The 17,401-nt window shown below is 43.4% G+C and overlaps 1 protein-coding gene across 3 annotated transcripts in view; it reads right to left on the reverse strand.

Moving 5' to 3' along the window:
- The window catches only part of STK3 (serine/threonine kinase 3), a 339,998-nt gene that overhangs the window by 180,487 nt on the left and 142,110 nt on the right, over positions 1-17,401 (reverse strand). For all 3 annotated transcript variants that reach the window (XR_011314121.1, XM_069731642.1, XM_069731641.1), the window contains exon 8: positions 10,790-10,915. Coding sequence is in view for 2 of the 3 variants with exons in the window: in XM_069731642.1 (XP_069587743.1) it covers positions 10,790-10,915 (126 nt within the window). In the remaining variant the exon portion in view is untranslated. The remainder of the gene's footprint in view (positions 1-10,789; positions 10,916-17,401) is intronic.

Below are 17,401 nucleotides of genomic sequence, written 5' to 3' on the forward strand. Positions count from 1 at the left end.
TCACCTGGGAGCGCAGCAGATATTTCTTTTCTGCCTTTTGAATTTTTTGTGCCTTTAATGCTACTGGATCAATGAAGCAATTACTTTAAGAAGATGCGAGTGCCGGCTATTGTTTGCACTGTTGCCATTACTGGGGTATTTCGCTGCGTACCTGGACAGGTGAGCTGATTGCTCCTTTATCAATAACTAATAACTTGCTGATCATTGGGGGGGGTCCATCAGTTGGGACATGAATTAGTGGTTGGTCACGCACAGCACCGCTCCGTCTATTCTCTATAAGGTTTCCAGAGATGGCAGAGATTAGTGCCCAGCTTTATCCAGCAATCTCAAAGAAAACCATGTCTGGGATCCCAGCTCCGACCCATTCCAGTTAGCTACATCTTCATACAGCCGATTAATGGCGGTGCAGAGGCGCGGACTCCCCTCGATCGGATAGGGGTGTATCCTAGGAATAGACTAGCCAGCCATTTTTCACAACGCCCCATTTAATGATCGTCACCAGATTAGTTCTAGACTCCTTTTGCTTTTCGGGCACAGAGCAGTGGGAGTTGGGTTTACCTCCATTTGTACTTTATTCTGAAGTGTTAAACTTGCACATTTCCAAGTGGTCCTGGAAATGATTGAATCCAGTAACACCCAACGTGTAACAGGCTCTGCTTGCATGGCACCACGGCTAAACAATCAGCGCCACAACCGAGTGGTAGCGGACAGTTGCACTGTGACACGCCGTTGGTGGGATTACAACATGTCATCTTTTCTTTGTTGCACAGAACACACATCACATCTCAGCCGTATATATTCCCATAATGGTTATAGGGAAGGACAGCCAGCAATTAACAGCAGACTGTGAGGGTTGTCAGAGCCCCCTTATCTGCTCCGTCTCACAATGCACCATGCAGCCAAGCTGGCAGTGTGCCGGTACTTGTCAGGTGGTCCGAATTATCCGGCTTAGATCACAGAGTGTGATATCCTAATTACTTCTGTCCCTCCCTGGGCTGATGTCCACCTTCTCAAGCATTTCCACCAGAGTGGAGTCAGACATGATGTACATAGAGAAGCAATAACCGGAGCAGTCAGAATGAATCGTGCTCTGATTTATGGATCTGCTATGGTAGAAGTGGATTTGCCACCAGATTTCACAACACAAAACTGCTCACATTACTAGATCGTAGCGCCGAGCAAAAACATCTGCACTGTCCGGATCCAGTGCTGAGTTTGCTCCTTCTCCCGAGGAGGCAGCTGGGCTAGGGCAGTCGTCTCCTCTGCGGCCAGCGGCCCCGGCAATCTCTGTGCCTCTGGCGTTTACTAGACCCTGTGACATGACATCGAATGAGCCCTAGCCATGATGTACGTGCATTAGTAAATATCATAGGCACCCAGGATGCTGGACCAAAGGAACCAGCACCAGAAGTGAATACTGCTCTGCTCGGATGGCCACGGAGGAGCGAAGTTCATGCCGGTTGATGACAGCGAGATTCTTTTTGCTCAACTCTACTAAATAGATATGATGGACCTGATGAGATTGTTATATTTACTTTGAAAATCACTGCCAGAATTGCTGCATAATCCATTATGACAGCTGACTGATAATCAGTGTAGCAACACAACAGGAAAAAAAAAGTGTGAACATGCAGTTGACCAGGCACGGGCCACGCTCCTGTCCAGAGCTCCGATGTGATTTTCTAACGCCCGTAGCCTGGAAAAGCTGCGGATTAGACCCACTGAATGGAAATTAGTTTTTTTTCTGCCACTAGCTCTCTAGTAAAAATCCAAGAAGTGTTGTACGCTAAGGCAGCGGGCCCCCAACCAGCCGCTCGAGAGCGACATCTGGCTCACAGGTCTGCGATGTATGGCTCCAGGTGTAACAAACCGATATTAAGAGCAGATCTCTAGCTGACTTGTGTGTAGCCCTGTGCTAAACAGCAGACCTGAATGGGGGCAAGTTAGTAAACCCCAGAGATTGGCATACTACCTTGGTGTGATTTCAGTGGAAAAGCTGTGGCTGTCATTATACCTGTAATTGGGGGCTCTGGATGTCACTACTGTGAGTGGGCAGGAGCTGGATGTGGCTCAAGACCCTCTCTCTCACAGTTGAATGTGGCTCGTGACCCCCTTTTGTAGGTGAACGCAGCTCTCAAGGTCAGAGAGGTCGGAGACCTCTGCTCTAAGGGCTGAAAAAAATGTTATGCCTCCATTCTAATGACAAAGTAATCACATTCTGGAACATCTAAAGATGTGTTTCCTAAAGGCATGCAGTTCACCTATGTACCACAAGGGGGCGCCAAAGACAACAAAATGAAAGACTAGGAGCTAAGAATTTCCAGATCAGGGGAATAAATGTGCAGAAGGAATCGGCAGCACAAGTAGTAGGTTGTGTAATCGTTCATGAGCTGCGATCTGTCCATTATCCACGTACCTTTCATCATATCTGTACATTTCCACTGACTGTGAAGTGATGGAAGTGACAATATTCAATTAAAATAAAAAGCCATCATAAACATGATTATCCTAACAAGCAAAGGTCAAACCAAGAGAAATGTAATAGAATAGTTTTTTATGTTAGCATCCTTTAAGGAATTGTCCACCTGTGAGGACATTTTTTTTCCTTTTATATCATTAAGGCTATTGGGCTTGATCAAGTATTTTGCACAGTTTTCCTTCCATAGCTTGTGTGCTGCACGGCCTTCTGCTGGCTGCAGAATGATGTAACTGAGAATCTGTCAGTGAGCCCGCTAGGATGGCTTCACAGGCCACTTGTAGCTTTTATCTGTGCATTAAAGGATGCCATATGGACACCATGTGGATAACTTCCCTTTTCAACTAATCCACTGCATGTATCAACATTTTACTACAGTCTCGTTTATTCCTGCTAGAAAAAATGACGAAGTAATTAAGTCCTATAAGTTCCTCTAAAGCCTGTCAGGATGTAGTCGGAGGCCTCATAAATCAGGCGCCTCTTGATCAGAGTATGACAGCCTCATGCATAACGGCCACTCCATGCATTGTGCTCCGATCTTGATCATCAACGGGGGCAGCGGATGCATTTTTCCAGCGCATCTGCTGCCCCATTGTGAGTTGCGGGGAGGTGGGGGCAGAGTTCCGACCGGGAAATGGCGGACACGACGCTCAAAAAAAACATTGCAAGCAACGTTTTTTTTTTGTTCAGACGGTCCGCCACAACACGACGCAACCTTCGCACGACGGTTGCGACGTGTGGCAATGCGTCGCAAATACACGCCTATGGAGAAAAAAAACGCATCCTGCAGACAACTTTGCAGGATACGTTTTTTCTGCAAAACGACGCATTGCAACGTGCAGTGCACGACACTAGTGTGAAAGTAGCCTAAGAAAGAAGCTTGTATCACAGATAATGATGATTACTGCACAGCTCCTTTTACACAGTTATAATGTAGGAGTTCACACTTCTGCCTCTTTGACTTACACATTTATAACATATTAGCTAAGAATAAAATTAAGTTATTTAGAAGGATATAAAGCAGAGGAAAGTCAACACTGTTACCACAGCAGGCAGAGATTATACATGCTGTAGCTGCCCGGGTGATATGTAAGGATTCATCAAGGGATTGATAATAGGGAGCTGAGGAAGAATACCAAAATGAGAGCTAGCAGTCAAGATGGAGTCTGAAGGAAAGAAAACGGGATGCCAACGTTCACAAAATTATATACGCCACACCATTAAAAAAAAGTGAAGTGTGGGGTACAATCAGGTGTGGGGGTAAGGGGGGCAGTTAGGGAAGCACTCCCAATTTATTTTTCGATAAGGCCGGGTTCAGATATGGCCTGATTTCATACTCCATGCAAAAAAAAAAAATGCTTTGAGACCCGTTTTAGACAACCATATTTCAGCGCAAAATGCCTGGTCTGACCATGGGACTTCTGACTTGACCGGAAAGCTTCACAGGCATATATGAGGTGTAAGTTTGGGGCAAGAGACCCTTGACCAGTCTGGGCACTGCAGTGTGTATATGATTAGTGGGACGTCTGCCTAATACAAGGACACGCCACATCTTCCAGGGAAAGACACGGGGATTCTCCTTTGCCTATTACAAGCAGTGTCCACTAATAAATCAGTATTTCCGAAAATAACATATGGGACTGGGATTTCCAAGCTAAACACATAAGAAATACCATTAATCTAATAGAGTAGATCCATGTCTGAGCCCCCAGAAGATGATGATGGAATAGAACTAAAAGATAAGACGACAAGTTGCGATTAGCTCCACAGAAGAAGGCCCTTTAAGGTGAGTGCACGGGCCCGTTACACAGGGCTGCCGCTCACTCCGGGTACGTCTTATTGGTGTGAGCGCTATGATGGAAACGTCTTCTGACAGCCTGACATGTTTTGATAGGTGCTGAGGTAAGTAAACAGATTTTTTTAATTAGCAGAAAACGGCAAGCAAAGTATTCTACAGGGGGGGTAACGGAGATCTGAACGCTTAAATGTTAGTTTAAGCATACTGACTATGACTGGCCTCTTCTAGAGAATTTTAATTTTTTGGATAGGATTTTGATTCAGGAGGTCAAGCAGCTGTGCGGTGGAATGTATCACAATCAGACCTCAGTTCATGACAGATTGCAGGGAAAACGGCCAAATATTTATTACCTTAAAGAACAGGGTCACTCGGCTTTGTTTTTTCTGTGTTCTCGCTGAATACTGAGGACTGGTTTAGCCCCAAATCTATCATTTATAGGAAAGGAGGTAAGAGGTACAGGCAGGGGTGCCAACGTACACAAGGGAGGAAACGGTGCAAAATAAGGAGCGCAGTGTGGGGCGGCCCGTGCTCGTCTCATGGGCCCGACATGGAAACTGGTAATGGCTACTTGAGGTTTTGTACACGTGTAATCCTATATATCGTAGTGCATGGGAGACAGAATAATTCACGCTGAAGCAGAGATTTTAGTGATGAGTGCGAGCGTGCTCGGATAAGGTGTTATCTGAGCATGCTCGAGTGCTAATAGAGCATTTCGACATACTCAAATAATATGCCCAAGTCGCCGCGGCTGTTCGACAGGGATTGCCTAACAAACAGGCAACCCCTGTACGAGTTGCGGCTGTCGAATAGCCACGGGGAATCGAGCATATTTTTCAGACAAAAAATTCCTGATAAGGACACGAGCATGCTCATATAACACCTTATCCAAGCATGGTTGCTCAGTATTAATGCATCTCGGGGAGCTGGGGGATATCCTTGTAGTATAGGCTGCATTGATCATCACCCAGCTTTCCCAAAAAGAATGGACAAAAAATGGTCATCTGTGTAAAAGGGTTGTTCCAAAATGGACATTATCTATTCATCGCACAAGTGATAAAAGTCTGATCGCTGGGGGCTCCACAGCTGGGACCCCCATGATCACTCGAAGACTGGAGTAAGAAACTTTGAGCAGTTTCCATCAGCTTTTTCGCCAGACATTCAATGGAGGGGCAGGGCGAGTGTTGTGACCACAACTAAATACAAATTCCTCCTCTACATTACGGTCATGCAGTGACACAGATCGACGGGCTAAAGCCTTTCATCGCAGTGGTCTGTGAGACCCCCAATAATTATACTGTTATCTCCCACCTTTTGGACAATTCACAGACTTGGTGGGCATCGATTCGCAGGACCCAGTTCATGGGCCACGTCAGTTATCTCTGGCAGGAACCCTATCACCCCCTACCGGATGGCATCTTTAGCCTGTATTTTGTTTAGCGGGCCTTTCCCGACATCTCACCAGGCGGACTAATCAAAAGAAGAGCCGCGGATGTCAGGCAGTAGGAGGCCATACTTAGGACTCCCGTCCAGCGGCTACAAATTACTGACTTCCTGCACTAACACACGGGTAATCATTGTCCATTGGGGCACAACCTTCTTACAATCTTACAAGAGGAAATGTAAGGTAACCGGGTACACTTTGATAGAAATATACCCCATACTTGCCAGCCCTCGTACATGGACAGGTGGTCCGATGGATGGTAAGAGTTGTCAGCATCTTTTCAGCAAAGCAATCAATGAGTGATCTGACGAATCTAATGGTCTATTTAGACAAGGAGATGGTTGGAGACTGCACATCCCCGATAATCAACCTGCGCAAACATGAGATCTGATGAACGAGCAGACTGTTCATCCGTAGGGTGACTGAATCGTTTAGGACAACACAAAATAATCATCCTTAGTGGCCGCAGGTTGCCCTGTGTACTGTGATACTGTACGAGGACACAAACACTAATATTAGAGATGGTTACGCCTATACTTACTTTAGTTTACTTATTTATACAGCGCCATTAATTCCACAGCGGATTATAAACATTATTGACAGACCTTATTGGGGCTCACAATCTAGAATCCCTATCAGTATGTCTTTGGAATGTGGGAGGAAACCGGAGAATCCGGAGGAAACCCACGCAAACACTGGGAGAACAGATGCAGATGTTGTCTTTGTTGGGATATGAACCCAGGACCCCAGCGCTCCAAGGTTGCAGTGCTAACCACTGAGCCACTTTGCTGCCCTATACCAAAGTTTACCGGACTGTGTAATCTTGTGTATAGTCAACCTGTGCTCATTTTACGACCTAAAGTCTGGCCAGGTCGACGCACTATTGAAGTCCCCATTTACTTACATCTAAATGATTATTAACAAAGGGAGAAGAATTGGCTTTCCCATACAGGAGATCTAGAAGTAGTGGGAACCAGGTGAATATATTTATGCATATTTTCCTTTTTGTGAATGGGTTATATGTACTCCATGACCTATATACAGGAGAGCTCATGAAAAGCAGGTTGGTGAGGGTCCGATGCCCGGCACACCCACCAAGCAGCTAGCTTTGCTCTGGCAGAGGCCGGATGTAAACAGAATGAATGAAGCTACTAGGCTTATAACACCATATAAAGTGTAGCAGCCGCTGCTGGATCCTGCAGCACAGCTCCGACTCCTCTATAGACGAGGTGCAGCAGCAGCCAGCAATGGCCCCTACCCTTGGCATGGAGAGGTGCTCAGTGCCTCTATTCAAGGCGACTGCAACATCCAGCCGCCAGTAAAACAAAACACAGACGATCGGTGGAGGTAGTGGGTATTAACCACCAATGATCTGCTATTGAGCTATTCTGTACATAGGTAATCCAGTACAACCACTTTATATTGCCTGGCACTACTCATGGAGCCCTTTCTAGCCTGCATCGTGTATGGTGGCACTACGAACGTGACTGCTGAAAACATCACTGGAAACCTATTTTGACTTTGTGTAAAAGGTCGTTGCTCTGTAGGCAAACACGGCTCAGGAGGAACCCTGGCCGGAACTATGAGGCCCATTCCTTGCTGCGGTTTTGGATAAGAAACATTAGGGTGGGGGCAAACATGCAAAATAAGTCAACTCCATTGCTGTTTATATGAAGCCAATGTGAAATGTGGCCAAATACAATGTACCCGACCATAGTCAATAAAAGCAGAAGTAATGGTTACTAATATAATGAAAAAATAAATAATAAAATTGAACAAAATGCTTACAAGTGAACTCCAAACATGGGAAAAGCATGGCAGGAAGGAAAATCACACATTGAAGACCTATGTACACAAGCAAGCTCCATGATTTCCATAGGTACAAACCTGTCCAGCTTTTTTGATCTTACTTTCAGCAGAACTGGGTATGTCAGCCTCTTCCTGACTACCTCCACAACGCACGGCATTACCAACACAAACATAATGACTACATTTCCTAACAATGAAACTGTATCCTCTTGAAGTGCTCAGTTATCGGGATTAGAGGACATGGTTGTTGCTGATGATGATGCAGATCATCCTGCTGATTAATCCCGCTGACATAGTGCCAGGAACCATTCCCTACATGCCGCCTAGTCGGTAGCAGAACCCTATTCTGTAATGATGAGCACAAGCTATGCAGGCAAATGTCTGGCTTGGTTATCAGTACCAGGACGTATGCTTGTATTAAACACCACCAATTTTCTAAGTACCGTATATACTGGAGTATAAGCCGACCAGAGTATAAGCCGTGACCCCTAATTTTGCCACAAAAAACTGGGAAAACGTAATGACTCGAGTATAAGCCTAGGGTGGAAAATGCAGCAGCTATTGGTAACTATTTTTATTTTTGAAATTTACCAGTAAAAGTAAAATTAATTGAGACATCAGTAGGTTAATTGTTTTTGAATATCCATATGAATCAGGAGCCCCATATAATGCTCCATACAAAATATGCCCCATATAATGCTGAACAAATGTTGATTATGGCCCCATAAGATGCTCCATACAGACAATTGCCCCATATAATGCTGCACATGGCCACATAACATGCCCCATACAGATATTTGCCCCCATATAATGCTGCACATGGCCGGATAAGATGCCCCATACAGATATTTGCCCCCATATCATGCTGCACATGGCCCCATACAGATGCCCCATACAGATAATAGCCCCCATATCATGCTTCACATGGCCACATAAGATGTTACATACAGATATTTGCCCCATATGCTGTTGCTGCGATTAAAAAAATTAAAAAAAATTACACACTCACCTCTCAGGCCCCCGGCACTTGCTATACTCACCTTTCCCGTTCCACCACTGACCGCCGCTGTGTCTTCCCATCCTCTGCGCCGGCGTTCAGGAAGAGGGCGGCGCGCACTAATCGCGTCACCGCGCCCTCTGACCTGAGCGTCACTGCGGAAGACACAGCGGCGCCGACGGTGGAACGAGGAGCAGGTGAGTATCGCACACTGCCCTTGTCATACTTACCTGCTCCTGGCGTGGTCGCTCCACGTCTGTTCCCCGACGCTGCATTTTCTTCCTGTAGTGAGCGGTCACCGTTACAGCTCATTACAGTAATGAATATGCGTCTCCACCTCTAAGGGAGGTGGAGACGCATATTCATTACTGTAATGAGCGGTACCATGTGACCGCTCACTACAGGAAGAAGCTGCAGCGCTGGAAGAAGCAGGGACGTGCAGGGACCGCGCCAGGAGTAGGGGAGTATAATAAGACAGCCCCCGCTCCCACTCCCCTGCCGACCCCTGGGTATGTCTCGAGTATAAGCCGAGAGGGGGACTTTCAGCCCAAAAAAATGGGCTGAAAATCTCAACTTATACTCGAGTATATACGGGTAAATATATTTCTAAAGGTGTTATTGACATGAAATTCTCACCACGTTGGTAACAATCCAACCAATCAACACAGGCAAAGAAATCAAACCATATCTATCCATAACTTAAATTGTGTAATAATGAGAAATGACACAGGGAACAAGTTTTGAACACCCTTAAAGAAACTTATTTAAAACTTTGTACAAAAGACTTTGTTGGTGATGACAGCTACAACACACCTCCTGTAATGAGAGACTAGTCGCAGTCATTGCTCAAGTGTGATTTTTGGCCAATTCTTCACATACTCTTCACGTCCTGAGGTTTCGGTGGGCTCCTATGATCTCTGAGCTTTAGCTCCTTCCATACATTTTCTCTTGGATTCAGGTCCGGTGATTGGCTCAGCTATTCAGCAGCTTTATTTTCTTTAAAATAAACAAATTAAAAGTTTCCTTGGCTGTGTGTTTGGGATCATTCTCTTGCTGAAATGTCCATCCTCACTTCATCTTCAACATCCTAGTGGATGGCAGCAGATATTGATCAAGAATGCCGCAGTACCAGGGCTGTGGAGTCGGTAAGATAAACCTCCGACTCCTGAATTTCCATGACACCAACTCCGACTCAACCAAAATGGGCTCCGACTCAGACTCCACAGCCCTGCTCAGTACATCTGTCCTTTCATCCTTCCTTCAAATATATGAAGTTTGCCAGTGCCGTATGCTGAAAAACAGTCCCACACCATGATGTTCCCTCCTCCAAACTTCACTGTTGGTATGATGTTTTGGGGGTGATATGCAGTGCGTTTTGGCCTCCAAACAGTGTGTATTATGGCATCCAAAGAGCTTGATTTTGTTCTAATCTGACCAGATTATATCCTCCCACTTCTTCACTAGCTTGTCTAAATGTTGTTTAGCAAACTTTAAACGCACTTGAACATGCTTTTTGTTCAGCAATGGAGTCTTGGTTGGTGAGCGTGCATGCAGGCCATAAAGGTCGAGTCCATTACTTAAAGTTTTATTTTAAACAATTGTACTTGCTGTTTCCAAGCCTTTCTGTAGCTCTCCACAGCTGGTCCTTGGTTCTTTCTTGCTGCTCTTCTGATATTTTTTTTTCACTCCTCTGCCTGAAATCTTGCACCTGGTTGTAGCCGGTTTATGGTGAAATTATATTCTTTACACTTCCGGATTATGTTCCCAACTGGAACCTTCAGTAAATTAAAAATTCTTCTGTAAACAATACCATTAGTATGTTTTACAACACCAAGGTTGCATAGGTCATGAGACAGCTCACCAATTTTACCCATCATGAGAGGTTTCTTGTGTGGCACCTTGGTAATGAAACTTTTTTTTTATGGGCAACCAACATCATCTGGTGAGAATTTCATATCAGTAGCACCTTTAGAAATATATTTACTTAGAAAATTGGTGATGTGCATACACCCTAGCACTGGTGATCAAGTCATTTCGGCACCTATATAAATAATCAAGTGAAGTGCTGTATACTGGAAAAACTAGGAAATAAATTACAAAATGGGCAGTGAATAAATATATACCCACATCAACATAAAAATTGCTACAGGATGTTGAACAAGTCCAAAATGACCAGAATAAAAAAAATTTTAAATATAAATAAAAAAATAAGTATCAAAATATTCAATGTCAAAACATGTCATTTCTTGTAAGATTATAAGGACTTACTGAATTTTCGTCCTCCTCCTCGAGTTCTCTTTGCTGCTCCTCATGTCTTTTCGCCTTGATATCCATTGCTTCTGTGATGAGGTCTCGGAGAATTGATACCGGTTTAGCATTTTTGATAAATATGTGCTGCAAGGAAAATACAGACATTTATTATTACAACACAAACTAAGTGCTGTCATTTTCTTTGTCACACTTGAATGAAAATAAGTGCAAAACTAATATAAAAATAAAACAACATGATGCAATGCTTGTGTATTGCTCAGTAGACCAATGTGACATTTTTGGTGATTAAAACTAAATTTTCTTAAACATTTACAATAGACACCACACAAGTAATCTGCACTAAAGATGGGCGAACCTGAACAATAAAGTTTGGCGTCCGTACCGAATACCTACTGTTCGGGCACGGACACCGAACATGGACTTCACCAGGAAGTCCGTGTTACTGTTCGGGTTCGACTGCCCGAACACTGGGTGTTTGTCATGCTGTCATGAGCGTGGCAGCGTGGCAAACACCACTTCTGATCGGCGGTGAAATCATCCCCGCCAGTCAGAGAGCGGCAGTTCCCATGCTGTCAAAAGACAGCGGGAGCACTCAGCTGTGATCGGAAGTATAAAGTTTACCTCCAGTCACTGGTGTCTGCTGATGGGACTACTGCTCCCATCATCCGACACTTGCTGCCGCTAATGACAGCGAGAGCAGGAACGGCAGATGAGTGTATTCATCAGCCGCTCCTGAGATGTAAATAATTTAAAAAAAAAAATTAAATAGTCCCAAGATGGTATACTATTCGTGCACCATTTTCAAAAGTGGAGTGCCACGCAGCCTTATTCGATAGGTAATTTCAGAACAAAAAAAAACGGCATTGGTTTCCCTGTATTTTTGATAACCAGCCAGGCAAAACTCACAGATGGGGGCTGCAACCCTCAGCTGTCAGCTTCAGTAAGGATAGTTATCAAGAATAGAGGGTTCCCCACATCATATTTTTTTTTAATTATTTAAATAAATAATTTAAAAAAACGGCGTGGGGTCCCCCCATTTTTGACAAGCAACCTTATTAAAGCAGACAGATGGGGGGCTGGTATTCTCAGGCTAATAAGGGGCCATGGATAATGCCCCCCCCCCCCAGCTTAAAAATAGCAGCCCGCAGCTGTACAGAAAAGGCACATCTATTAGATGCGCCAATTCTGGCACTTTACCCGGCTCTTTCCACTTGCCCTGTAGCGGTGGCAAGTGGGGTTCATATTTGTGGGGTTGATGTCACTTTTTCTATTTTCAGGTCACATCAAACCCACAGCTTAGTAATGGAGAGGCAAAAGACACTTATCCATTATTTACCATACAACCATAGGATTAGTAAAAACACAGCCAGAATAAAGTCCTTTATTAGAAATAAAACAAAACACTCACTTTTTTTATTTAAAAATAATAAACGCAGTTATACTCACCTAACGCATAAATCCACCAAAGCCCTCGTCTTCTGTAAGAAGACCCATAAATTGTAGGCTTTTTTGCCCAGGAGAGGTGACAAAACAGGACAGGGACCCAATTACGAAGGACCCCATGACATGGCGATTGGGCTCACATATATTGGCATATCTATGCGCGAAGTACCTTCCTTTTCTCATAGTAATTTTTGCAGATAAATATTTCATGTGTACAATACACGTATATAGCGCTTTTTTTCCCCATTTTCTATGGCAGTAATGCATTTTCTATGTTCTATAGTAATCATTCTTGGTAAATCATGGTGCAACCTTTAGCTTTTTTCAACTTGTATGCTTTTTTTGGCTGGTGCCTGTTCACACTAGCTTGGATGTGCTGGTCTTTTTCTCTATTTGTATTAGACCTTTTTTCTCTCTATTTGTATTAAGCCTTTTTGGGCATGTGCACTCCCACTCCCAGTAGCCACAGGTAACTAAGTAGTTAGGTGGTCCACTCCTGACCTATAGGTTGCAGGCTTTTTTTGCCCAGGAAAAATGGAAATACAGGACAGTGATCCAATTTACAAAGGACGCCTTGATGTTTCAATTGGGCTCACATATACTGGCCTATCTATGCGCGAAGTACCTTCCTTTTTTCATAGCAATTTTTGCAGACAAATATTTCATGTGTACATTATATAGCGTTTCTTTCCTTCTGTTCCTATTTTCTATGGCAGTAATGCATTTTCAATGTTCTAGAATAATCATTCTTGGTATATCATGGTGCAACCTTTATAATTTATAGAGCTGAAAAACGCTAATGGGCACATGTTCTATACGTGAAAAATGGACGTCTGAATGAGTCCTAAGAACAATTTTACACATGTACGATTTGCTGGAGATGTTTCCTGCAGCATAATCCACATGTGTTACGTGCAAATTCAGCTGTGGACTTTGTTGCAGATTTTTTGCGAATTTCAAGCTCTGTACTGCAAGGTGCAAAATCCACAATGAATTCAGCCCAAGAAAAAAATGACATACTAAGAATTTTCTAGGCAGAAATTTTCTCCAATATGCATGAGATGTGATGCATTCACAGCTTTTTACCTGCTACGGTTTTTGAAGAGCAACCACAGCACTATAGAAACAAACATCCGCAAACTTTTTCGCTGATGCTGCAAAATTTTCAGTTGTGAATATTTCCATATGGCTGCACCCTGATAAGTCTAATAGTCAGGGATTAACATCAAAGGCTACCATTTTAACAATAGGGGCCTATAAATGACAGCCCTAATAAGTTGTCAGTCAGACGGCGAAAGCAAAGAACCCAAGATATTCTTAGAATTTTCTGAAATCATGCGGGAAACAATACGGTTCATCAGGCTATGCGAAAAAGTCAGCCCATGGTAACTTGAAGGCATGATATTATTAACATAAAAAAACTAAAAATCTATTTTGCTCAGTTATTATGCTGATAAACACATTCAATAAGTCATATTGCAATAAGTGTTAAGAAAAAAAAAATTTATATATATTTGATCAAAAATCTAAGTGAAAATTCAAATTACAGGCTTATCCAACTTCAGGGGAAATGCTTCAAGAGAACGAAATGATGCTCAGTAGTGTATGTTGCCACCACATGTCTATGTGACATCCTTACAAACGCCTGAGTATGCTACTCATGAGGCGGCAGATATTCTCCTGAGGGATCTCCTCCAAGACCTGGGTTAAAGCATCCGCCAACTCCTGGACAATCTATAGTGCAAAGTAGCACTGACGAATGGAAAAAGACATAATGTCCCAGATGTACGTGACTGAATTCAGGTCCAGGAAACGGGCAGGCCAGTCCATAGCATCAATGCCTTCATCATGCAGGATCTGGAAAAGGAACCGGTGACACTTCAGCCACATGAGCCCTTGCATTGTCATGCATCAAAAGGAACCTAGGGCCCACTGCACCTGCATATAGCTTCAGAATGGGTCAGAGGATCTCATACTGGTACCTAATAGCGTCAGGGTACCCCTGGCTAGCAAATGGAGTTCTGTGCGACCCTTCAAAGAAATCCCTCCCCACACCGCTACTGACCCACTGACAAAACGGTCATGCTGGAGGAAGTTGCAGGCAGAAGAAAATTCTCCATGGCGTTTCCAGACTCTGTCTCAACGGTCACATGTGTTCAGTGTGAACCTGCTCTCGTCTGTGAAGAGCACAGGGCACCAATGTCAAATCTTCCAATCTTGGTTTTCCCTGGCAAGTTTCAATCGCCCTGCAAGGTGTTGAGCTGTAAACAACACCCGCTTGTGGATGTCGGGCCCTCATGGAGTCTGTTTCTGACAGTTTAAGCAGACACATGGATGTTAGTGGCCTGCTGCAGGTCATTTGCACAATGGAGGTAGCGATCCTGCTGCTGGGCTGTTGCCCTCCTATAGCCCCTCCACGTCTCCTGGTGTACTGGCCTGTCTCCTGGAATCTGATCCATGCTCTGGACACTGTGCTGACAGACACAGCTACCCTTCTTGCCACAGCTAACATTGATGTGCCATCCTGGTTGAGCTGCACTACCGGAGCAACTTCTGCAAGTTGTAGACACCGCCTCATCCAAAAAGGATGAAAAAAGAAAAATGGTTTGCAGTCACACCCTGCAGAACCACTCCTTTATAGGGGTGGTCTTGCTAATTGACCATCCTTTCTACCTGTTGTTTGGCCATTTGCACAACAGCAGGACAAATTGATTAACAATCGGTGTTGCTTCATAGCTGGACTGGCTGATTTCACAGGAGTGTGATTGACTTGGAGTTACATTGTGTTGTTTAAATGTTCCCTTTATTTTTTTGAGCAGTATACAGTTCTGGCAAAAATTAAGAGACCACTGGACAGTTTTATAAAAATCAGCTTCTCTGCATGTCTGACAGCCATTCCATTGTCAGTTGAATTCCAACCAGAGTACACCTCATTCCACTTCATGTGCTTGTGATTAGGTGATCACCTGAACCATATCTTATTTAAAAAAAGGAAAGTATAAAAAACCCTGCTGTGGTGTTCACAATCCTCTTGCAATAGGACAAGCTGGATGGCAAAACAAGTGCTAGTAATATCCCAAAAGTAATAGGAATGAAAAAATAACTTTTTACCATGTCAAAGGAGTTGAAAAGTCTTGAGCGTGGAAAAGAAGGGCTCAATCTGGCTTTAGTAGCAGAGGGACAGTGAGTTTCATGTTGCCTCCATCCTTAATATTTCTAACACAGCAGTCCATTACAAGGAAGTCAAGCAGCAGACATTGAGGCAACAAAGCTACAGACTGGCAGAGGGAGAAAACGACCCTCCACTGACTAGGATGACCGTCATCTTATTCGAATGTCACTCACAACTGCAGGATCAACTGACCTACAAGAGGAATGGCAAATGGCAGCTTGGGTGAAGTGCACGGCAAGAACAGTTCGTAACAGGCTCCTAGAGGCAGGGCTTAAGTCATGTAAAACTAGAAAAAAGCCTTTCATCAATGAGAAGCAAAGGAGGGCCAGGCTGGAGTTTGCCTAAGACCATAAGGATTGGACCATAGAAGAATGGAGTAAGGTAATCTTCTCTGATGAGTCTAATTTTCAGCTTTGCCCAACACCTGGTCGTCTAATGGTTAGACGGAGACCTGGAGAGGCGTACAAGCCACAGTGTCTTGCACCTACTCTAAAATTTGGTGGAGGATCGGTGATGATCTGGGGATGCTTCAACAAGGCTGGAATAGGGCAGGTTAATCTTTGCGAAGGACGTATGAATCAAGCAGCATACAAGGTTATCCGGGAAAAACAGTTGATTCCTTATGCTCAGGCAATTTTCTCCAACTCTGAGGACTGTTTTTTTCCAGCAGGACAATGGCCAGCCCGCATGAAAGCTGTGATTAAAAATCATGGTTATTCCACAAAACATTGATTTCTGAATTCTTCCTGAGTTAAAACATTAGTATTGTTGTTTCTAAATGATTATGAACCTGTTTTTTTTTTTTTTTTTGCATTACTTGAGGTCTGCAAGCAATGCATTTTTTTGTTATTTTGACCATTTTTCATTTTCAGAAAATAAATTCAAAACTCATTGCTTGGAACTTTGGAGACAAGTTGTCAGCAGTTTATAGAATAACAGAACAATTTACATTTTACTCAAAAATATACCTATAAAGAGAAAAATCAGACAAACTGAAAATTTTGCAGTTTAATTTTTGTCTGAGCTGTAAAATTCTATATATATAATACCCACATATATTATATATACACACACGCCCTTATGTTATACATACATATATTTTGCAAACTGAGAAATGCAAATAAGAGGCATGAAGGTCGTTATTCCCAATGTTTATTTCCCCAAACTTGTGTTCCATGACTGTAAGCGTGGAGAATCCGTAACCTGAGCCATACACCAGGGGAAAAAAATGATAATATCTTCTGTAAACAAGGAAAGGGCTTAATTTGAGTCATTTCCAAAATATCTTTAAACCAAATTAAAGTACAATTAGCCCGTTTTGAAGGCGATGTAGTCATGCACATGTGTAACCCTACACTGTATACGTACAGCAGGCACAACCCTACATTAAGTGTAAACCTTCTGCTCCCGCTGGTATTAATGTTTGACCACTTCAAAGGACCCCAACGACTGCCAAAGTACGATGCACTTTATGCATTCAGATACGGAACGGCTGTGTGGTGCTTGGGAAGGTTAGACAACTTCCCTATGATTCTAGTTATAAAAAATCTGTTTCATCAGATAGATTACACACTTAATAAAATATTTGTGAGGGCTGTGAAGATCGTCCATCATTATACATTTCCCACTGTTCTTTGATCAGCCGAGCAGGCTATTTCGGGTGGAGGGAGAAGGGTCTCAGTGCTGAACTTTTGGTAGTATTGGTATAGAAAGCTATTAAAAATGGAGTTCTGGAGTGAGATCAATCATGTATCGTTGATATTTAGTGTTGATGCTCCATGTATCTTTGAGCATCAAAGTTAGGTTTTGTCTATTTAGTGATCTTCTGAGAACTTACAGTAAAACTGGAGACAATCTAATGCGCAAAATCTGTTTAAAGGGAATGTGTTACATGGATTTATAATTTGCTGATTACCTCTTCAGAGAGGAAGAGGACTTGAACTTTAGCGCCACCTATTGGAAGCAGAAATCCTAAAAGTCAATACTGACCCTTT

This window comes from Ranitomeya imitator, chromosome 6 (assembly GCF_032444005.1).
Source record: "Ranitomeya imitator isolate aRanImi1 chromosome 6, aRanImi1.pri, whole genome shotgun sequence".
In the NCBI taxonomy this organism is placed as follows: Eukaryota; Metazoa; Chordata; class Amphibia; order Anura; family Dendrobatidae; genus Ranitomeya; species Ranitomeya imitator.